This window comes from Sorex fumeus, unplaced genomic scaffold (assembly GCF_029834395.1).
Source record: "Sorex fumeus unplaced genomic scaffold, SorFum_2.1 ptg000020l, whole genome shotgun sequence".
Lineage (NCBI taxonomy): Eukaryota > Metazoa > Chordata > Mammalia > Eulipotyphla > Soricidae > Sorex > Sorex fumeus.
Window position 1 is genome coordinate 21,209,019 of NW_026606077.1, and position 15,617 is coordinate 21,224,635.

The 15,617-nt window shown below is 43.4% G+C and overlaps 1 protein-coding gene across 1 annotated transcript; it reads left to right on the forward strand.

Moving 5' to 3' along the window:
• Positions 1-1,507: 1,507 nt before the first annotated feature.
• On the forward strand, positions 1,508-13,505 carry SFRP4 (secreted frizzled related protein 4). Its single transcript, XM_056113513.1, has 6 exons — positions 1,508-2,002; positions 4,410-4,490; positions 4,852-4,917; positions 7,928-8,126; positions 11,253-11,316; positions 13,073-13,505. Exons 1-6 carry the CDS (start codon positions 1,555-1,557, stop codon positions 13,256-13,258), a joined length of 1,044 nt encoding a protein of 347 aa, XP_055969488.1. The 5' UTR covers positions 1,508-1,554; the 3' UTR covers positions 13,259-13,505.
• Positions 13,506-15,617: the final 2,112 nt, after the last annotated feature.

Below are 15,617 nucleotides of genomic sequence, written 5' to 3' on the forward strand. Positions count from 1 at the left end.
AGCTTACCAGGCTTTGCCGTGCGGGTTAGATACTCTCGGTAGCTTGCTGGGCTCTCAGAGAGGGGCGGAGGAATTGCACCCCGCTCTGCCGGGCTGGCTGCATGCAAGGCAAATGCCCTACCTCTGTGCTATCGCTCCAGCCCAGTTTTCCATAACATGTTTAATTCACATTCCCTAAAAAGAATAAAAACTAAATGAAGTGTTTAAAGTCGTCAGTACCATGCCTAGCTTAAGGCAAATGCTGGATAAATGTCAGTTATGCTTTTTGTTCCTCACGTTATTTTTATGTTCATTCTTGGCCAAGGTCAAAACTAAACTTTGTTGATTTGAACTCAGGAAAGACAAACTTTATCTGCCTTACGTTCAGATTTCCAACTAAAAACACGTTTTCGTGTTCAAATGTCTTTTTTTTTCTTATTGGGTCACACCCAGCGATGCTCAGGGGTTACTCCTGGCTCATGCACTCAGGAATTGCTCCTGGCGGTGCTCAGGGGACCATATGGGATGCTGGGAATCGAACCTGTGTTGGCCATGTTGGCTGCGCGCAAGGCAAATGCCCTATCCGCTGTGCTATCGCTCCAGCCCCTCGTGTTCAAATGTCTTAAAAAATATATAGTGCTTGAAGATTGGTTTATGCTTATAACAATAAATTCTCTGTTTTCTGTGATTTCCTGAGTAAGCAGCTCGTTTTAATAAAACAAACCTCTTACAAAATAAGATACAATAAAACAACACAGATACCGTCTTTTCATAGTCTATCCCTTTTTATTCATAAATAACAATTTCCAAGCATATGAGTAAAGTCAGGCTGAGGCTGGAAACAGCTTGGCGCGACGAGAACAAAACTTTCAGACTGTGGTGTCCAAAGTTTTGGTTTCTTCTGGGTTGCTTTGATTCATGTTGGAGAGAGGGATAAAGACTTAGGGGAAAGGAGGGGGAGCGGGTTTGCCGGATGAAATACAAGCCTTAACCGACACGAGGCTAGAGAAGCTTCCAGTAGTTCTACTCCTGGAAAAGGAACAAAGGCCATTCCAGAAATCTTTGGGTCCAAGTTTTTACCTACTCGCCACAACAATAACCGGAATAATAATAATAATAATAATAATAATAAGTGCCATGCCACCCCAGCGTGGAGCCCTCACCCTTTCTGCTCATCCCCTGTGGCACACCAGCCTCCGTCCTGGGCGCGTGTTCTGCCCCCTTGTGGACAAACCAACAGGCTTGGGACTCAGCGGCCACCGCGGCCCCAGGCATCCGCGCTCTCCCGAGCACCTGGAGGGCAGGAGGAGGAAAGCTGGCCTTGGAGTCCCCGGCATCGGCATCCTTCTCTCCACTGAATCCGTGTCTGGCACCGGAGCGGCGGCCGGGCGCCTCTCCCGTGCCCGCAGGAAGCGCAGGGCCAGGGCCGGGGTGGCGGGCCGCGGGCCGGCCCAGGGTGATGTCAGCGCTGGGCGCGGGGTGGGGCGCCGGGGCCGGGATAAATAGGGTTGGGCATGGCCGTGGCTGGCCGCGCCGCGGAGCCCGCAGCCCAGCAGGACCTGGCCTCCCCCTGCCATGCTCGTGCCGTTGGTGCTGGCAGCGCTGTGCGCGGGGCTGCGCCTGGCGCTGGGGGTGCGCGGGGCGCCCTGCGAGGCCGTGCGCATCCCCATGTGCCGCCAGATGCCCTGGAACATCACGCGGATGCCCAACCACCTGCACCATAGCACGCAGGAGAACGCCGTGCTGGCCATCGAGCAGTACGAGGAGCTGGTGGACGCCAACTGCAGCGCCGTCCTGCGCTTCTTCCTCTGCGCCATGTACGCGCCCATCTGCGCGCTGGAGTTCCTGCACGACCCCATCAAGCCCTGCAAGTCGGTGTGCCAGCGCGCGCGCGACGGCTGCGAGCCGCTCATGCGGGCCTACAACCACAGCTGGCCCCCGAGCCTGGCCTGCGACGAGCTGCCCGTCTATGACCGCGGTGTGTGCATCTCGCCCGAGGCCATCGTCACCGAGCTGCCGGAGGGTGAGGAGGAGAAGGAGGAGGAGGAGGCGCCCTCGGGGGTCGCGGCCGCGGCAGCGGGCAAGGGGGCAGGGGGCAGGCGTGACTTGCGCAAAGTCTGGGTTCCCTCCAGAAACTTGAGGAGCTCAGGAAAGACACAGCGTTTCCCTTTTTAAAGAGTGGAGGTGCGGCGGGGAGATGGCTTGCAAAGGCAACCTGGGGATCTTTACCTTTGACGGGGTTTGAGAGACAAGGGGAGAGGCAATTACTTTGCTTGCAGCTGACCCCGGGATGATCCCCAGCACCACTAGGGTCCCTCAGTACCGCCCCCGCCCCATCCCCTAGAAGTGATCCCTGAGTGCACAGCGGGAAGAGAGCCTCTCCCCGCCCCCTGCCACACCAATTCCCAGGAGTAAAGGAACAATCGAAGCAGCAACCAGAGCAGTAGTTATATGAGGACGCACCATCTGTTGGAGTCAGCATTGAGCACCAGGCAGGTTTCATTTCACACTGAAAACCCGCCCTTCATCCAGGTTCTTTCGTCTGTGAGATCGTAAAAGTTCTTGCCCAGAAGGCGGGAGTCACCATCCCAGCCGACTCTCTTTGCAAATCTGGTCACCCTGGAAAGCTGTGTTGTCTGTTTATGTTACCTGTTTTTCTAGAAAGCAAAGCAGGCTGCAGTGCAATGAAATGTTGTAAAACTTGTGTTCTTTTGGCTTGATCAACGTTTCTGCACTTTAGCCTTTTTTTTTCTTTACTCCTACTATTGGGATTAGGGGGCACACTCAGGGCTTATTTCAGGCTCTGCATGTAGGAGCCACTCCTGGCAGGTTCAGGGAACCGTATAGGGCGGTGGGGATCCAACCCGGCTGGGAGTGTGTAAGGCAAGTGTCTTACCCTCTCACTGTTCTGTCTCTGGGCTGTCTCTGCTCTTTATATTTACTTTAAAAAAAATTTTATTCGTGAATCACCATGAGGTACATGAGGCACAGTTGCATACAGAACTACAAACTTTCGTGCTTGCGTTTTAGTCATACATGGTGGAGGTATGGAACTTTCCATACCTCCACCAGTGCCCGTTCTCCACCACCAGTGATCCCAGTATCTCTACTCTTTAGAAGGGCATGACTTCTGTGTGATTTCTGAGTTCTAGCATTAGATCAGAGCCCCAGACACCAAGGAGAAGTAAAACAAAACAAAACTCACCTCTGCTTCAGTTTAAGAAAGAAATAAAATATGACCGCTTAAAGCACATAAAGAAGGTCCTGCTCATTTGCCATTGGCAGCTGAGAACTATTTCTGCAAAGTATGACATGGGGATTTGGAAGGGCTGTATACTAATGATTAGTGTAAAATACTCACCTGCATTGGAAATCAACATTTTAGGTGGACTCAGGCGGGAAAAATAGAATGTATCCAGGTTGGAATATGCCTTTCAGCGTGCACATATTTTCTTTTTTAATTTTAAAATTTTTATTTAAAGAACTGTAGCACTGCACTGTAGTACTGTCTTCCCATTGTTCATCCATTTGCTCCAATGGGCCCAGTAACGTCTCCATTGTGATACTTTGTTGTTACTGTGTTTGGCATATCGCATACGTCACGGGTAGCTTGCCAGGCTTTGCTGTGCGGGCGAGATACCCTCGGTAGCTTGCTGGGCTCTCCGAGAGGGAATTGAACTCGGATCGGCCAGGCCTGTGATTTACGAAATTTCTGGTAGGTGGATTTTAGGCATACGGTATATCAGCACCAAAATCACCACTAGTGTCAACTTCCCTCCACCAGTGTTCCCAGGCTCCCACTTGCCACCTTGACAGGCACGCTTCAGGGTTCAGCGGTTGTAGTTTGTAACTCATGATTTCAATGTTGCTGTGCTTTAGATATATAGTTAAACCACTCTCTTACATCATTGGTCTAACTGAGGCTTCTGATCCCTTCACCCCCCCCCCCCCATTATTTTCCTTTCTCATCTTCTTTCTTCTCTCCTTGCTTTCTTTCCTTCTCTGTCCTTCTCTTCCCTATTCCCTAGGTCGAGACAGATCTAGGCATCCCGCCTTTTACTACAATACATGTTCTCATACCACAGATAAGTGATAGCATCCTGTGTTTGTCCTTCTTCTGGCTTACCCCACTGAACATGCTATCTTCCAGTTCCAACCAGGTGACAGCACATTGCATGATTTCCTCTTTCTGTGAAGCTGCATAATGGAATGGACATATTTTGACATCAGTTTGAGAAGCAGTATAACTCCCAGTCTTCTCTCCTCGTGCCCACTTTGCCTGAGAGACATAGCAACCCTTATAGGCATGTCTGTGTGCGGGACTGTTCAATTGCGAGACTGACGGTTATGTCTCTAGGCAGTGCCTTCTTCTAGTTGGGTGAGCAGACAGGATCACTGCGCTCGCCCACATGGTTTCGTGCGTGTTTCAGATGTGAAGTGGATAGATATCACGCCTGACATGATGGTACAGGAACGGCCTCTTGATCTTGACTGTAAACGTCTAAGCCCAGGTGAGTTACTTTTCCTCTTTCCTCAACATGGTCCCCTCCCACCCTTCCCCTCACACACACACCACCACCACAGAGAGCAATTTCTGGGCCTTTTGTCAGTACATAATTTTATTTATTTATTTTTTATTGAATTACCGTGAGATACAGCTACAAAACTTTCATTTTGGATTTTCAGTCATACAATGATTGAGCACCCATCCCTCCACCAGTGCACATTTTCTACCACCAATGTCCCCAATACCTCCCCACCCCATCCCACCCTTCCCCTTGCCTCTATAGCAGACAATTTCCCTCTTACTCTCTCTCTCTACTTTGGGACATTAAATACCTAATTTTTAAATCTCTCTTTTGCTTTCTTTAGATCGGTGCAAGTGCAAAAAAGTAAAGCCAACTCTAGCAACTTATCTGAGCAAAAATTACAGCTACGGTAAGTCAGCTGATGTAGCTACTTAGGACCTGTTACAAAGGCAAAGCATGCTAGTCACAAAGTAAAGGCAAGGCTCCTAAATTTTCTATGTGATCTTTTTGATTCTCCCAAGAACCTTAACAACGATAAAGCTTTATGGTTTCTGAATTAAATCTAGAAAAGGGAAAGTAAGTTATCCAGATGACATAGGAATTTAGATCAGATACAATGTTCAATACTTCTCACTGGGAGCAGTGCTGATGGCAGGTGAGGGTCACCCATTAGGACTCCCATGAGGTTCCTTTGCTACTTGCTGGGGATGGGTGGAAGAGAGACACATGGGCTGGAGATGTGATGCTCCTAGGTCCAGGAATTCCCAAGTTTCTTTGTATTTACAAAAAACTACAAGTATATTATTATTATTATTATTATTATTATTATTATTACATTAAACTGGAGCGATAGCACAGCGGGTAGGGTGTTTGCCTTGCATGCAGCCAACATGGCCGACCCTAGTTCGATTCCTCCGCCCCTCTCGGAGAGCCCGGCAAGCTACTGAGAGTATCTCGCCCACACGGCAAAGCCTGGCAAGCTACCCATGATGTATTTGATATGCCAAACACAGTAACAAGTCTCACAATGGAGACATTACTGGGTCCACTCGAGAAAATCGATGAACGACGGGAGGACCATGACCGTGACATTAAACAACCATGAGGCACATAGTTACAAAGTTGTTCATGACTGAGTTACCATCATATAGTGTTCTAACACACATCTCTTCATCAGTCTTCCCCAGTACATTTCCCACCACCAATGTCCCCCATTTCCCTCCTTCCACATCCTCACCCCCAGTCTGCCTTTATTGCAGGCACTTTCCTTCTCTCTGTCTCTGTCTCTGTCTCTGTCTCTTTCCCTTTGAGCATTATGGTTTGCAATACAGGTACTGAAGGGTTATCATGTATATCCCTTTACCTACTTTCAGTGGTCAGTTGCTACAGGCGTTTTAAAAGTATTGTGAGACCGTGTCAATCATTATACTCTGGCCACAAGTAAAATCTGAGCATAATGTGTAAAGTCCACTTTCCTCTTATTTGAAAGAGCCAGTTAGCACTTTCTTCATTGAATAGATCAGTTTTGACATTTCGCAAGTTTTCATGGTGCTGGGCTAATGGTGTTACTCCCAGCGAGGCACAAAGATCCTTCACAAGGGCCCTATTTGAATCCAGAACCTCACACATACAAGACTAATATTTGATCACTGGAGTACATCCCTAACTCCCAACCCCTGCTTTATTTTTTGTTCTCAAAGTTTTAAGTAAATTTAGTTGGACTACCATCAACATAAATTTAACGTATCTATTAGGTTGTTAATTTTATTTCTTAAAATATTTCTTCTGAAAGAGTTTTCTGAAAATAACTAAGTTTTCATTATTTCAAACTCAAATTTTATGTAATAAAATTTTGTAATTTTGTAATCTCAAGTGTGAAATCAAGAAAATAATATCAACATAAAATTTGGAAAGAAAATAAAACTCCAAACTTTGTTTTAAAGTTGTTGGTTTTGAGAAACATATAGAACCAATGTGGATGATTCAAGCAAAAAATATAGACCATATTTTATGGTAGCTTTTTATTGCTTGCTTTAAACATATTTTTCTTAGTTGTTATTTAATCAGGCCAATTTATTTGCTCATCTGATACTACCCAACTTTAGTTTCTTACTTGAGTGCCTCTGTCCCGCTATTCTCCAGTGAGTCCTGTTTCATAATTTCTTTGGTGATGAAGCCATTTTCTATTGAAGTCTTCTGGCTCCTTCCTGAACCAGCTGCCTTTTTATTTTTATTTTTTGCTTTTTGGGTCACACCTGATAATGTTACTCCTGGCTCTGCACTCAGGAATTACTCCCAGCAGTGCTTGGGGGACCATATGGGATGTCGGGGATTGAACCTGGGTAACACTTGCTGGGTAACCTGCTGTACCATCTCTCCAGCCCCAAGAACCAGCTTCTTAAGATGGGATTCAAGATAGAGCCATAGTAGACTGATGATGATTTATAGGGAGGTGGCAATCATAAGACAGCAAGAATCTGGGGAATTAAAAAACAAAATAGAATTTAAAGAACTATTAAACAAGTGTCACTAACCACTATCTGTAACAGTCACTATCTCTGCTCACCAGGGATTTCACTTTGACAGTGTGTGAAGTGGAGGGCTAAGAATAGGGAATATTCCTGTCAGACAGAGGAAATGATATGATGGTATGATGGGTAATTGTCCCATGCAGACCGTAAGAAAGCACCTGAATCAGAAAATACATGATACTTAACTCACATAAAAGGCAGAATATCAAAAACAGTGTTTTTTTCTATAATTTTAAAACAGGGGCCACCTCCAGGGCAGCAGGAGGGCCTGACACCATCCATGCCAGCTGGTGGCTCCCTGGTCGCGTAGGCAGTGAGTCTGGTGCTTACTCAAGAGCCACCAAGGCTGCTCTCAGCCATACTTGGTGGGATCAGGGACACGCATGTGGTACCTAAAGAGACTTGAGGGACAGAACATCTGTGCACATGCTCTGCCACTTGAGCTAGCTCCCCGTTGTTCGATAAAACAGTTAATAATCATGTGTGAAACTAAATTTCCTGATACGGTTTGAGGAGAGCAGAAGCTTAAAACTCATTGAGGATTTTAGGACTGGGAAGAATCCAAAGGATTCTCTGTTGTAAACCTATTGACCAGCAATAAGGAGCAGTTACTGACCCGAACAGATCCCAGAGGGAGACTACTTCTCGATTTTTCTCTCATGACTCACAGCACGATTGAGAACTTTTTCAAAGCATGTTGACAATACAGGAGGTCTTTAGCATTTAGCATGAGATCGTGTGGTCTTTTTGTCTGCATTTGGTCAGCTTGGACATGACCATAATTACAGGAATGATTCTTTCAGGGACTCTCAGCAGCTGGCCAGGATACTCTAACCCTATTATTCTCCAGAGGCTTCAGCAATGCTTCTTCCCATGTTTCAATTGCAGCCATTCATGCCAAAATTAAAGCAGTGCAGCGGAGTGGCTGTAACGAAGTAACTACTGTGGTAGACGTGAAGGAGATCTTCAAATCCTCGTCACCCATCCCGCGCACTCAAGTCCCGCTCATTACGAACTCTTCTTGCCAGTGTCCCCATATCTTGCCCCATCAGGATGTGCTCATCATGTGCTATGAGTGGCGCTCAAGGTATGCAGGCAAGTGCAGAAGGAACTGCCAGCCACGTGTGGACACACAGGCGTGGTCTTGAACACCAGCTTAGGAGGGCTTTTGTAAAAAGCAGTTTTGCTAGATTTCTCAGTGAAATGGCATATGTCTTAAACATTAGAACATCTTTTAAAAATCTACAACTATGAACACATAATGGAATATTTATTCAGTTTATTTTTGGTTTTGGAGCCACCGCTAGCAGTGCTCAAGGAGTGCTTCTGGATTTTTATTCTGGGATCATCACCCCTGGCAGTGTTCAAGGGTCTATCTGAGGTGCTGGGAATGAAACCAGGGTGGCCGTGTGCAGGTAAAGCACCTTACCTTGTATGGTCTCTCCGGACTCTTAAACTGAGTCTTTAAAAGTGAATTTGGGGAGTGGAGTGATAGTATGACTGATAGGGCACTTGGTCTGTATTTCACTGTGCCCGTTACCGCTGCCCAGTGCTGTGTACGGTTCCCTAAGCCCCAACAAGACTGACCCCTGAGCACTGCCAGCTATGTCCTCCACAAAACTTCAAGTCTATACAGGGCGTAATGAGTTTGCCTTGCACATGACTGTTCTGGAGCATTCGCAGCAACACATGTGGTCCTCCAGCTCTGCCAGAAGGGAGCCCTGAGCACTGCTGGGTGTGGCCCCAAACCCAAAATAAATGGAAAAAAAGAGTTTCAAGAACTTGTAAACATGTTATATTGCTTTACGTGGAAACGCTTTCTTATTTGGTATGGCACAAACTAATATTTTTATTCATTTGAAAGCTTTTATTATTAAAACTTTTTTTAGTTGTTAATAAAAGCTCTTTAATAGCTCTTAGATAGGTAAAGGTGATCATTAAAGATCACAGTTCCATACTTGTTTACAGCATTTATTAAAGCCTAATCTACACCTATCCACTATCACACACACACACACACACACACACACACACACACACACATCCCATCACCTATCTTTAGCAGGGATTCTGTGGCCTCTCCAGCCTTTTGTTGGTGTCTTTTTACATACATTAGTACATTCCTTAGACAATAAAGAACAAACACTATACAAGCCCCAGGATAGACCCCCAAACTGACTGTAGTCATGTTCCCCAGAAAGATTATTTCTTTTGTGTGTGTGTGTGTGTGTGTGTGTGTGTGTATGTGTGTGTGTGTCACACCCAGTGATGCTCAGGACTTACTTCTGGCTCTGTGCTCAGGGATCACTTCTAGAGGTTCTTGTAAGACCACATGGGATGTCAGCTATCAAAAACCAGGTTGTCTGTGTAGGAGGAACCTGAGTTAGAAAAACTAGCAAGTTTGAGGCTGGAGCAATAATACAGCAGGTAGGGTGCTTGCTGTGCTGGAGTCCCATTAAATTCGTTCAGTTTACCACTATTTCTCCGAAGTGATTTTTGGAACTAAAACCAAAAAATTGCAATTTTTTAAATACCACTTCACTTAAATCTGAAATTATAGAGCTAAAAAATTTTAGCATCTTGAAAAAATTATAGGTTTACTTCATCCTTCTGTTGCCCCTATAAAATGTGTTCAAGCTGTTCTAGTAATGTCTCATCTCTCTAAAATAGTTGAATACGTTAAATGAGTGACTATTGAATGAATGATTTTGAGGCTACTTTCTGGCATGGGAATTTTTCTGCTGCCAGTATTAGATTCAGTTCTAGAGTTGCTTTTCATTAAATTCTATTTGGACCGATGAATTGATTACAAATGAGTGAACTTATGGTTTTCAGCCCACCCCCCCCCCCCTCCACCCCGGAGCGATAGCACAGCAGGTAGGGTGTTTGCCTTTCACACGGCCAACCCTGTCAACCTGAGTTTGATTCCTCTGCCCCTCTCAGAGAGCCTGGCAAGCTACTGAGAGTATCTCATCCATGGGGCAAAGCCTAGCAAGCTACCTGTAATGTATTCAATATGCCAAACACAGTAACAACAAGTCTTACAATGTTACTGGGCCCACTTGAGCAAATCCATGAACAACGGGAGGACAGTGACAGTGACAGATTCTCTTAATGAAAATCTCAGCAGAAAAATTATGCTATTGTAGATGAAATTTGAAGAGGGATATAAAGGGATAATGAGAACTTTTGCCTTATGAGATATGCAAAACTGATATAAAGCTACACTGGTCCGGTTCCAACCAAACCTTATGTTGCAATATTATATCACACAGAGAAATAAAATAGAAAAAACTTTATGCATATACTATTGCATAAAATAGCTATGTGTGGCGTACCACAAATCAATTGGAAATGAATATATTATTTAGAAAAGCCTGAAAATATTTCATTAAAATTTTATCAATATAATTTCAAATGAATTAAAGGGTTTTTTTAAAAACCTAAGGGCATAAAATGAACATATATGTGCTATCTGAATATCAAAATACTTTGCAACTAAAATATGACATAAATACAAAGAAAATGTCAAAATCTTCTAAAAATATCTACTATTTGTCTCAGCAATTCATTCAGAAATGTGGTTCTAACAAAATAAAAAGCACCAAGAATATAGCAACATAGCATTTGTATTAGTCGCTAAGTATAAAGAGGATGGTAGGGAAGTAGAGAAAATGTTCAACATATTTTGGATATTCATGTATTTAATATCACGATCACGACCATCCTGTTGTTCGTCGATTGCCTCGAGCAGGCCCCAGTAACGTCTCCTTCGTCCTAGCCCTGAGTTTTTTTTTTTAAAGTGTCGTATTCAAGGCTCTTTCAGGGTTAGGAGAATGAGACCCATCATTGTTACTGGTATTTGGCATACTGGTATGCCACGGGGAGTTTGCCAGATTCTGCCGTGTGGGCAGGTTACATTCGGTAGCCTGCCAGTTTCTCCAATATATTTAATATATAGTTTTTAAAGTCATATTTTATTTAAGATAGTCATAAAATGCATACAATTTAATAATAAAAGTAAATATAATAGTAAAAGATACACTTGTGATTAAAATATGTACATAGGTAAAAGGAATAATAAAAAGAAATATCCATAAAATATGAATGGTGGATATGTATGCGGGTTGGGAGTTAAATGTTACTGAGGAATTTGTTCTTTACAATTTTTTGTATTTTTAACTTTCTTAATAAAAGATACATTTTTTTCCAGAATGATGCTGCTTGAAAATTGTTTAGTTGAAAAATGGAGAGATCAGCTTAGTAAAAGATCCATAGTAAGTATAATTACCAGTAAGCCCTGAGCATGATCGAGTGTTGCCCCAAACCACCTCGCACCACCCCCCACCCTCAATGCCCGCCTGTGATCACACAGTTATTTAAACACTCTTGGCCAAGTGAAGAGCATGTACCACTATTAAGTCTTGAAGAAGTTGGTTTGAACACAGTTGCTTCTCGTCAATCAATGCCTTTTAATGACAGAACCAAACACTATGATTACACCTGAGCTAAACATTCACGGGTTGCTCAAGAACACTGTATTTTGGGGACTGGAGCGATAGCACAGTGGGTAGGGTGCATGCCTCCCACGAGGCCAACCCAAGTTTGATTCCTAGTATCCCATATGGCCCCCTGAGTACTGCCAGGAGTAATTCCTGAGTGCAGAGCAAGTGACCCAAGAAGCAAAAAACAAAACAAAACAAATTAAAAAAAAACACTGTATTTTTAATGTATTATTTGATGGGGGTTGAGGGTGGGGGATGTTGGGAGGTGGTTTGGGGCACCACCTAATCATGCTCAGGGCTTTCTTCTGCCTCTCTGCTCAGTTATGACTCTTGGAAGGGCCCAGTGGACTATGTTCAGTGTTGGGGATTGAGCTGGGGCTGGTCACATAAAAGCCAAGCTTCTTAACCGTGCAGTATATGGCCCTCAGTATTATTTTTGTCTTACTAGATAGAAAATTATAGCAGACTTGGCTCTAATTTTTAAGATTACAATAGATTAGAAATATCAATATAGAAGGCAACTCTTTATAAGGATCTGAAACTAAGAATATCAATGAGATTAAAAAGTCCTGCAAGAGGCATAGTTGTTTTCAGAAAATATTCTGGTATACTTTCATAATTTGAAAGAGCACAGTGTGATAAAAATATATGTTTATTATCTTAGTGCAGACTAGAATTGTGTGCTAAGATTGTGGGAACAATATTTTTTTTCTATTTATAATTAATCATTTCTTGGCCTTTGGTTTTGCTAAAAATTTCTGCTGAGTGTAATATACTCTTAACAAAGTAGGGACATGTGTGTTATAATAAAATGCATTGTCTATTCAAGTGGACTTACTTTTGTTCCTTACATGCAATTCTTTTCAAAATAGTAGTTATTTATGTTTATAAATAGTAATTAATTTTATATCAAGTAACCACTGCCCCAACAGTGATCACACAGTTATTTAAACTGTGTGATAAAATGCCTCTCTCTCAGTAATTCTAGGTAGCTAATATTTGAGTTGCTTGGAAAATATTGGTGGACTTTCTGTCTCTCTTTTAATGGAAAGCAAGTGAACCCTGTTACTATTTATACTGGAAAATTTCTGCTTTAAGCTATGTCAAAACTTTTTAAAAAGCATTTGTTTGTGTGGAAATACTGCATTTTAGAACTTCTGGGAAATTAGCACGTATTGGAGATTTGAGTGTTGGAATCAGTCTGTTGAGTTGAATTCCACCTTAACATTTATATACAGAAGGTGTGCATCACATGCAGAAAACATGCAACCGTCTACAGATTGCATGTTTGCATCCTACAAATAACTGGTTATGGCAGTGGTGTTCAGCTTGAAGGACTCGTGAATTTCAATAAAGTTTTGAGCACTTTCTAAATCATCATGGATTTGCCCAAAAACGCAGGGCAGCTGTTATAATTGTTGTCATGAGTAATACACTAGAGTTAAAAATTTGCATTCATTCTGATAGTCACTTAATAGCATAAAGGGGTGAAATCTTACATTTGACTTGCTTGCAAATTGCTTTGCAGCAGTGGGAGGAGAGGCTTCAGGAACAGCAAAGGACAATTCAGGACAAGAAACGAACATCAGGGCGCACCAGTCGTAGTAATCCCCCTAAACCAAAGGGAAAGCCATCTGCTCCGAGACCAGACACCCCCAAGAAGAACATTAAGGTGAGGAGTGCCCAGAAGGGAACAAACCTGAAAAGAGTGTGAAGGAAACGTTTGCCGCAGTGAAGACTCCCCTCAGGATGAAACCAGGCACCCCGGAGCCTGTGCAACCACTCACATTAACAACTGAAGACTCTGCATAGGCATGTCTTGCAGAACTTTTCTTATTGATACACTTCAGTTTTTCTTTTTAAGCCATCACAAGCCACAGTGGCATTTATGCCCGTCAACACAGAGGGTGATGTGAAAACTCATGGGAAAAACCATGGTTCAGAAAAGCATGTGAGTGGACTCTGAGGTCTCCATGTGGGGAAATGACCCTTTTGTTCTTACAGTTTGACAGATATTTGTTGTAAATAAATGCCTTGTTACAAACACAACACCTAATATTTCTAAGATCTGTTTTATTTTAGTTAGACTTCTATTGTTAGAATCCTCGTGATCTTTCAGAAGTGAGCAAAAATACAGTGCTTATAAAGTGGGGGAAAGAAATGAATGTTTTAACAGTTTAACATGTTACTATTTGCAGGTGAAGTTGCTACAAAGAGATTTCTAAGTGTTCTGGAAAAACAGGAGGTGGGATGTTATACATTTTTTACAAAGATAACTTTATGCTCTAAAACTAATTAAAATGAAAATAATTGTCAATCAAAAAGGGACAGGTCGGCAGCGGTAAGGTCCTTGTTTCTGGTTCCCCTGCCTGGTAGGATGTTCTGATTTTATATCCAGGATGTCACTGCCTATAAGAAGTAGTAGAAACAAATTTCGTGATTATGATTTAGGTACTAGATAGTCAATTCCAAATATTTATACCTGCAGGTATGCACATATCTCATTTCCCAGGGTATCTTAGGGAACATTTGGTATGAGCCTGGAGAAAAGTCTCTCTACAGATTGCTTTCTGATGCAGTTAGCTGAGGAGAGGATCTGGTGGTCCCTGAGTCTCCTGATTTTGAAAGAGGAAATCTAAGTTTCCCCCTCGCCCACTGTTGCTTGTGGTTCCATTTCAGCTGACTTGAACCTACACTTAGACATCCCTACCAATTCCTGAACTCTCTGAGAATGGGGAGTTTACTCTTTTTCAAGACAATAAATTCTGTCTCAGCTCTTCGGCTCACAGGAGGCCAGGATACACAGAGATGGCCAAGTAAGTGTCCGAAAAGGCTCTAAAGAAATACAGGGTGTAAGTCTTCACACGAGTGGGTCCTGAGTCAACAAGACATCTCTGGGAAACAAATAGGAATTCTTTCATTGTTGATAAGTTACAAAAAAATCGAACACACACACATACAATGAGCCATACTTAACTTAGTCCTACACTAAGTTTCTCCCCTGCTGGGAGTTTCTCTCCTACTAACTCTGAACAGAAAATTTTAGAGTTCACTAAATTTTAGTATAATTATTGTTTCAGTATTGATGCCATTTGCCCCCCCGGATGGCTTATGTGAACTGGAGAGGAGAGAGATAGCCTCTTTTACCCTGTCTACCTCTGCCACCACGCAGTGTCTGGGAAGGTGAGAACTGTGATGAGTCCCTGCATGGCACAGACCTCAAGTTCCACCAGCTCCCACTAGTTGGCCATCCAGCCATATCCACTTGTTGCATGGGAGTTTATAGCCACCAGCAGATTTCTTGGGGAGCTGCGGACTCCAGCTGGAGCGAGGAATTGCTCTTTGCAGGAGAGGAAAGTCAGCCCTAGGTCTTACCTAGGTTTTTGGATCCTTGTCTTCTCACAGAAAAGAATTTCAAATCTGAGTGGTTCCTGTTTTAAAAAAGCAAAGAAAATCAGGAGTAGATGAGCAGTGAAGTAAATAATGATTTTATGTGGAGGTTTTTGAGGAAGAGGAATGGGGGAGAGAAAGAGAGAGAGATTAATGTTCTCAAGAGAACATGAGCCTCTCTGGAGGTGGAGAGAGCCCCATCACACACCCCAGCATTAGGTATGAAAGCATGAAAATACACATCTCAAAGGAGGGAGAGGTGGGCAACACATGTGCTCAGCAGCACTGCTTGGCCACAACATATGGACACAAACAGCGCAAGGCTTGAGCAGCATCTGCACACGCTTCCTTTGTTCAGGTTGGTTTTAATAGAGTTCCTCCCAAGCCTCATGTGGGGCTTTCTACCTAGGTAAGAGTCTGTTGTAGGTAGAGTTACCAAGAGGATAGAATTGGGAGGAGTTGAATCCCTTTGATCATTGCTCCTCATGGAGCTTCTCTTGAAGGAGGGTTGCTGGCACCACTAAAAGTCTTATCCTTCTTCTGTGCCTGTGTTTGCAAGGTAAGTCCTGACAGCCGTAAGGCTAGTTGGTTTTATTATGTCTCAGGAATTCCATTGCCATGGGGGTCCTGTTCCTATGTACCTGCTTGCCTCAATATTTTCACTCTTCAAAATATTGAGGAAC

What these genes read in the sequence shown, in the direction of transcription:
- SFRP4 (XM_056113513.1), top strand. Translation starts at nt 1,555, where the DNA reads ATGCTCGTGCCGTTGGTGCTGGCAGCGCTGTGCGCGGGGCTGCGCCTG. An exon ending in GAGCAAAAATTACAGCTACG is followed by an intron (nt 4,918 to 7,927) that starts GTAAGTCAGCTG and finishes TTTCAATTGCAG; the next exon opens with CCATTCATGCCAAAATTAAA. An exon ending in TGCTATGAGTGGCGCTCAAG is followed by an intron (nt 8,127 to 11,252) that starts GTATGCAGGCAA and finishes ATTTTTTTCCAG; the next exon opens with AATGATGCTGCTTGAAAATT.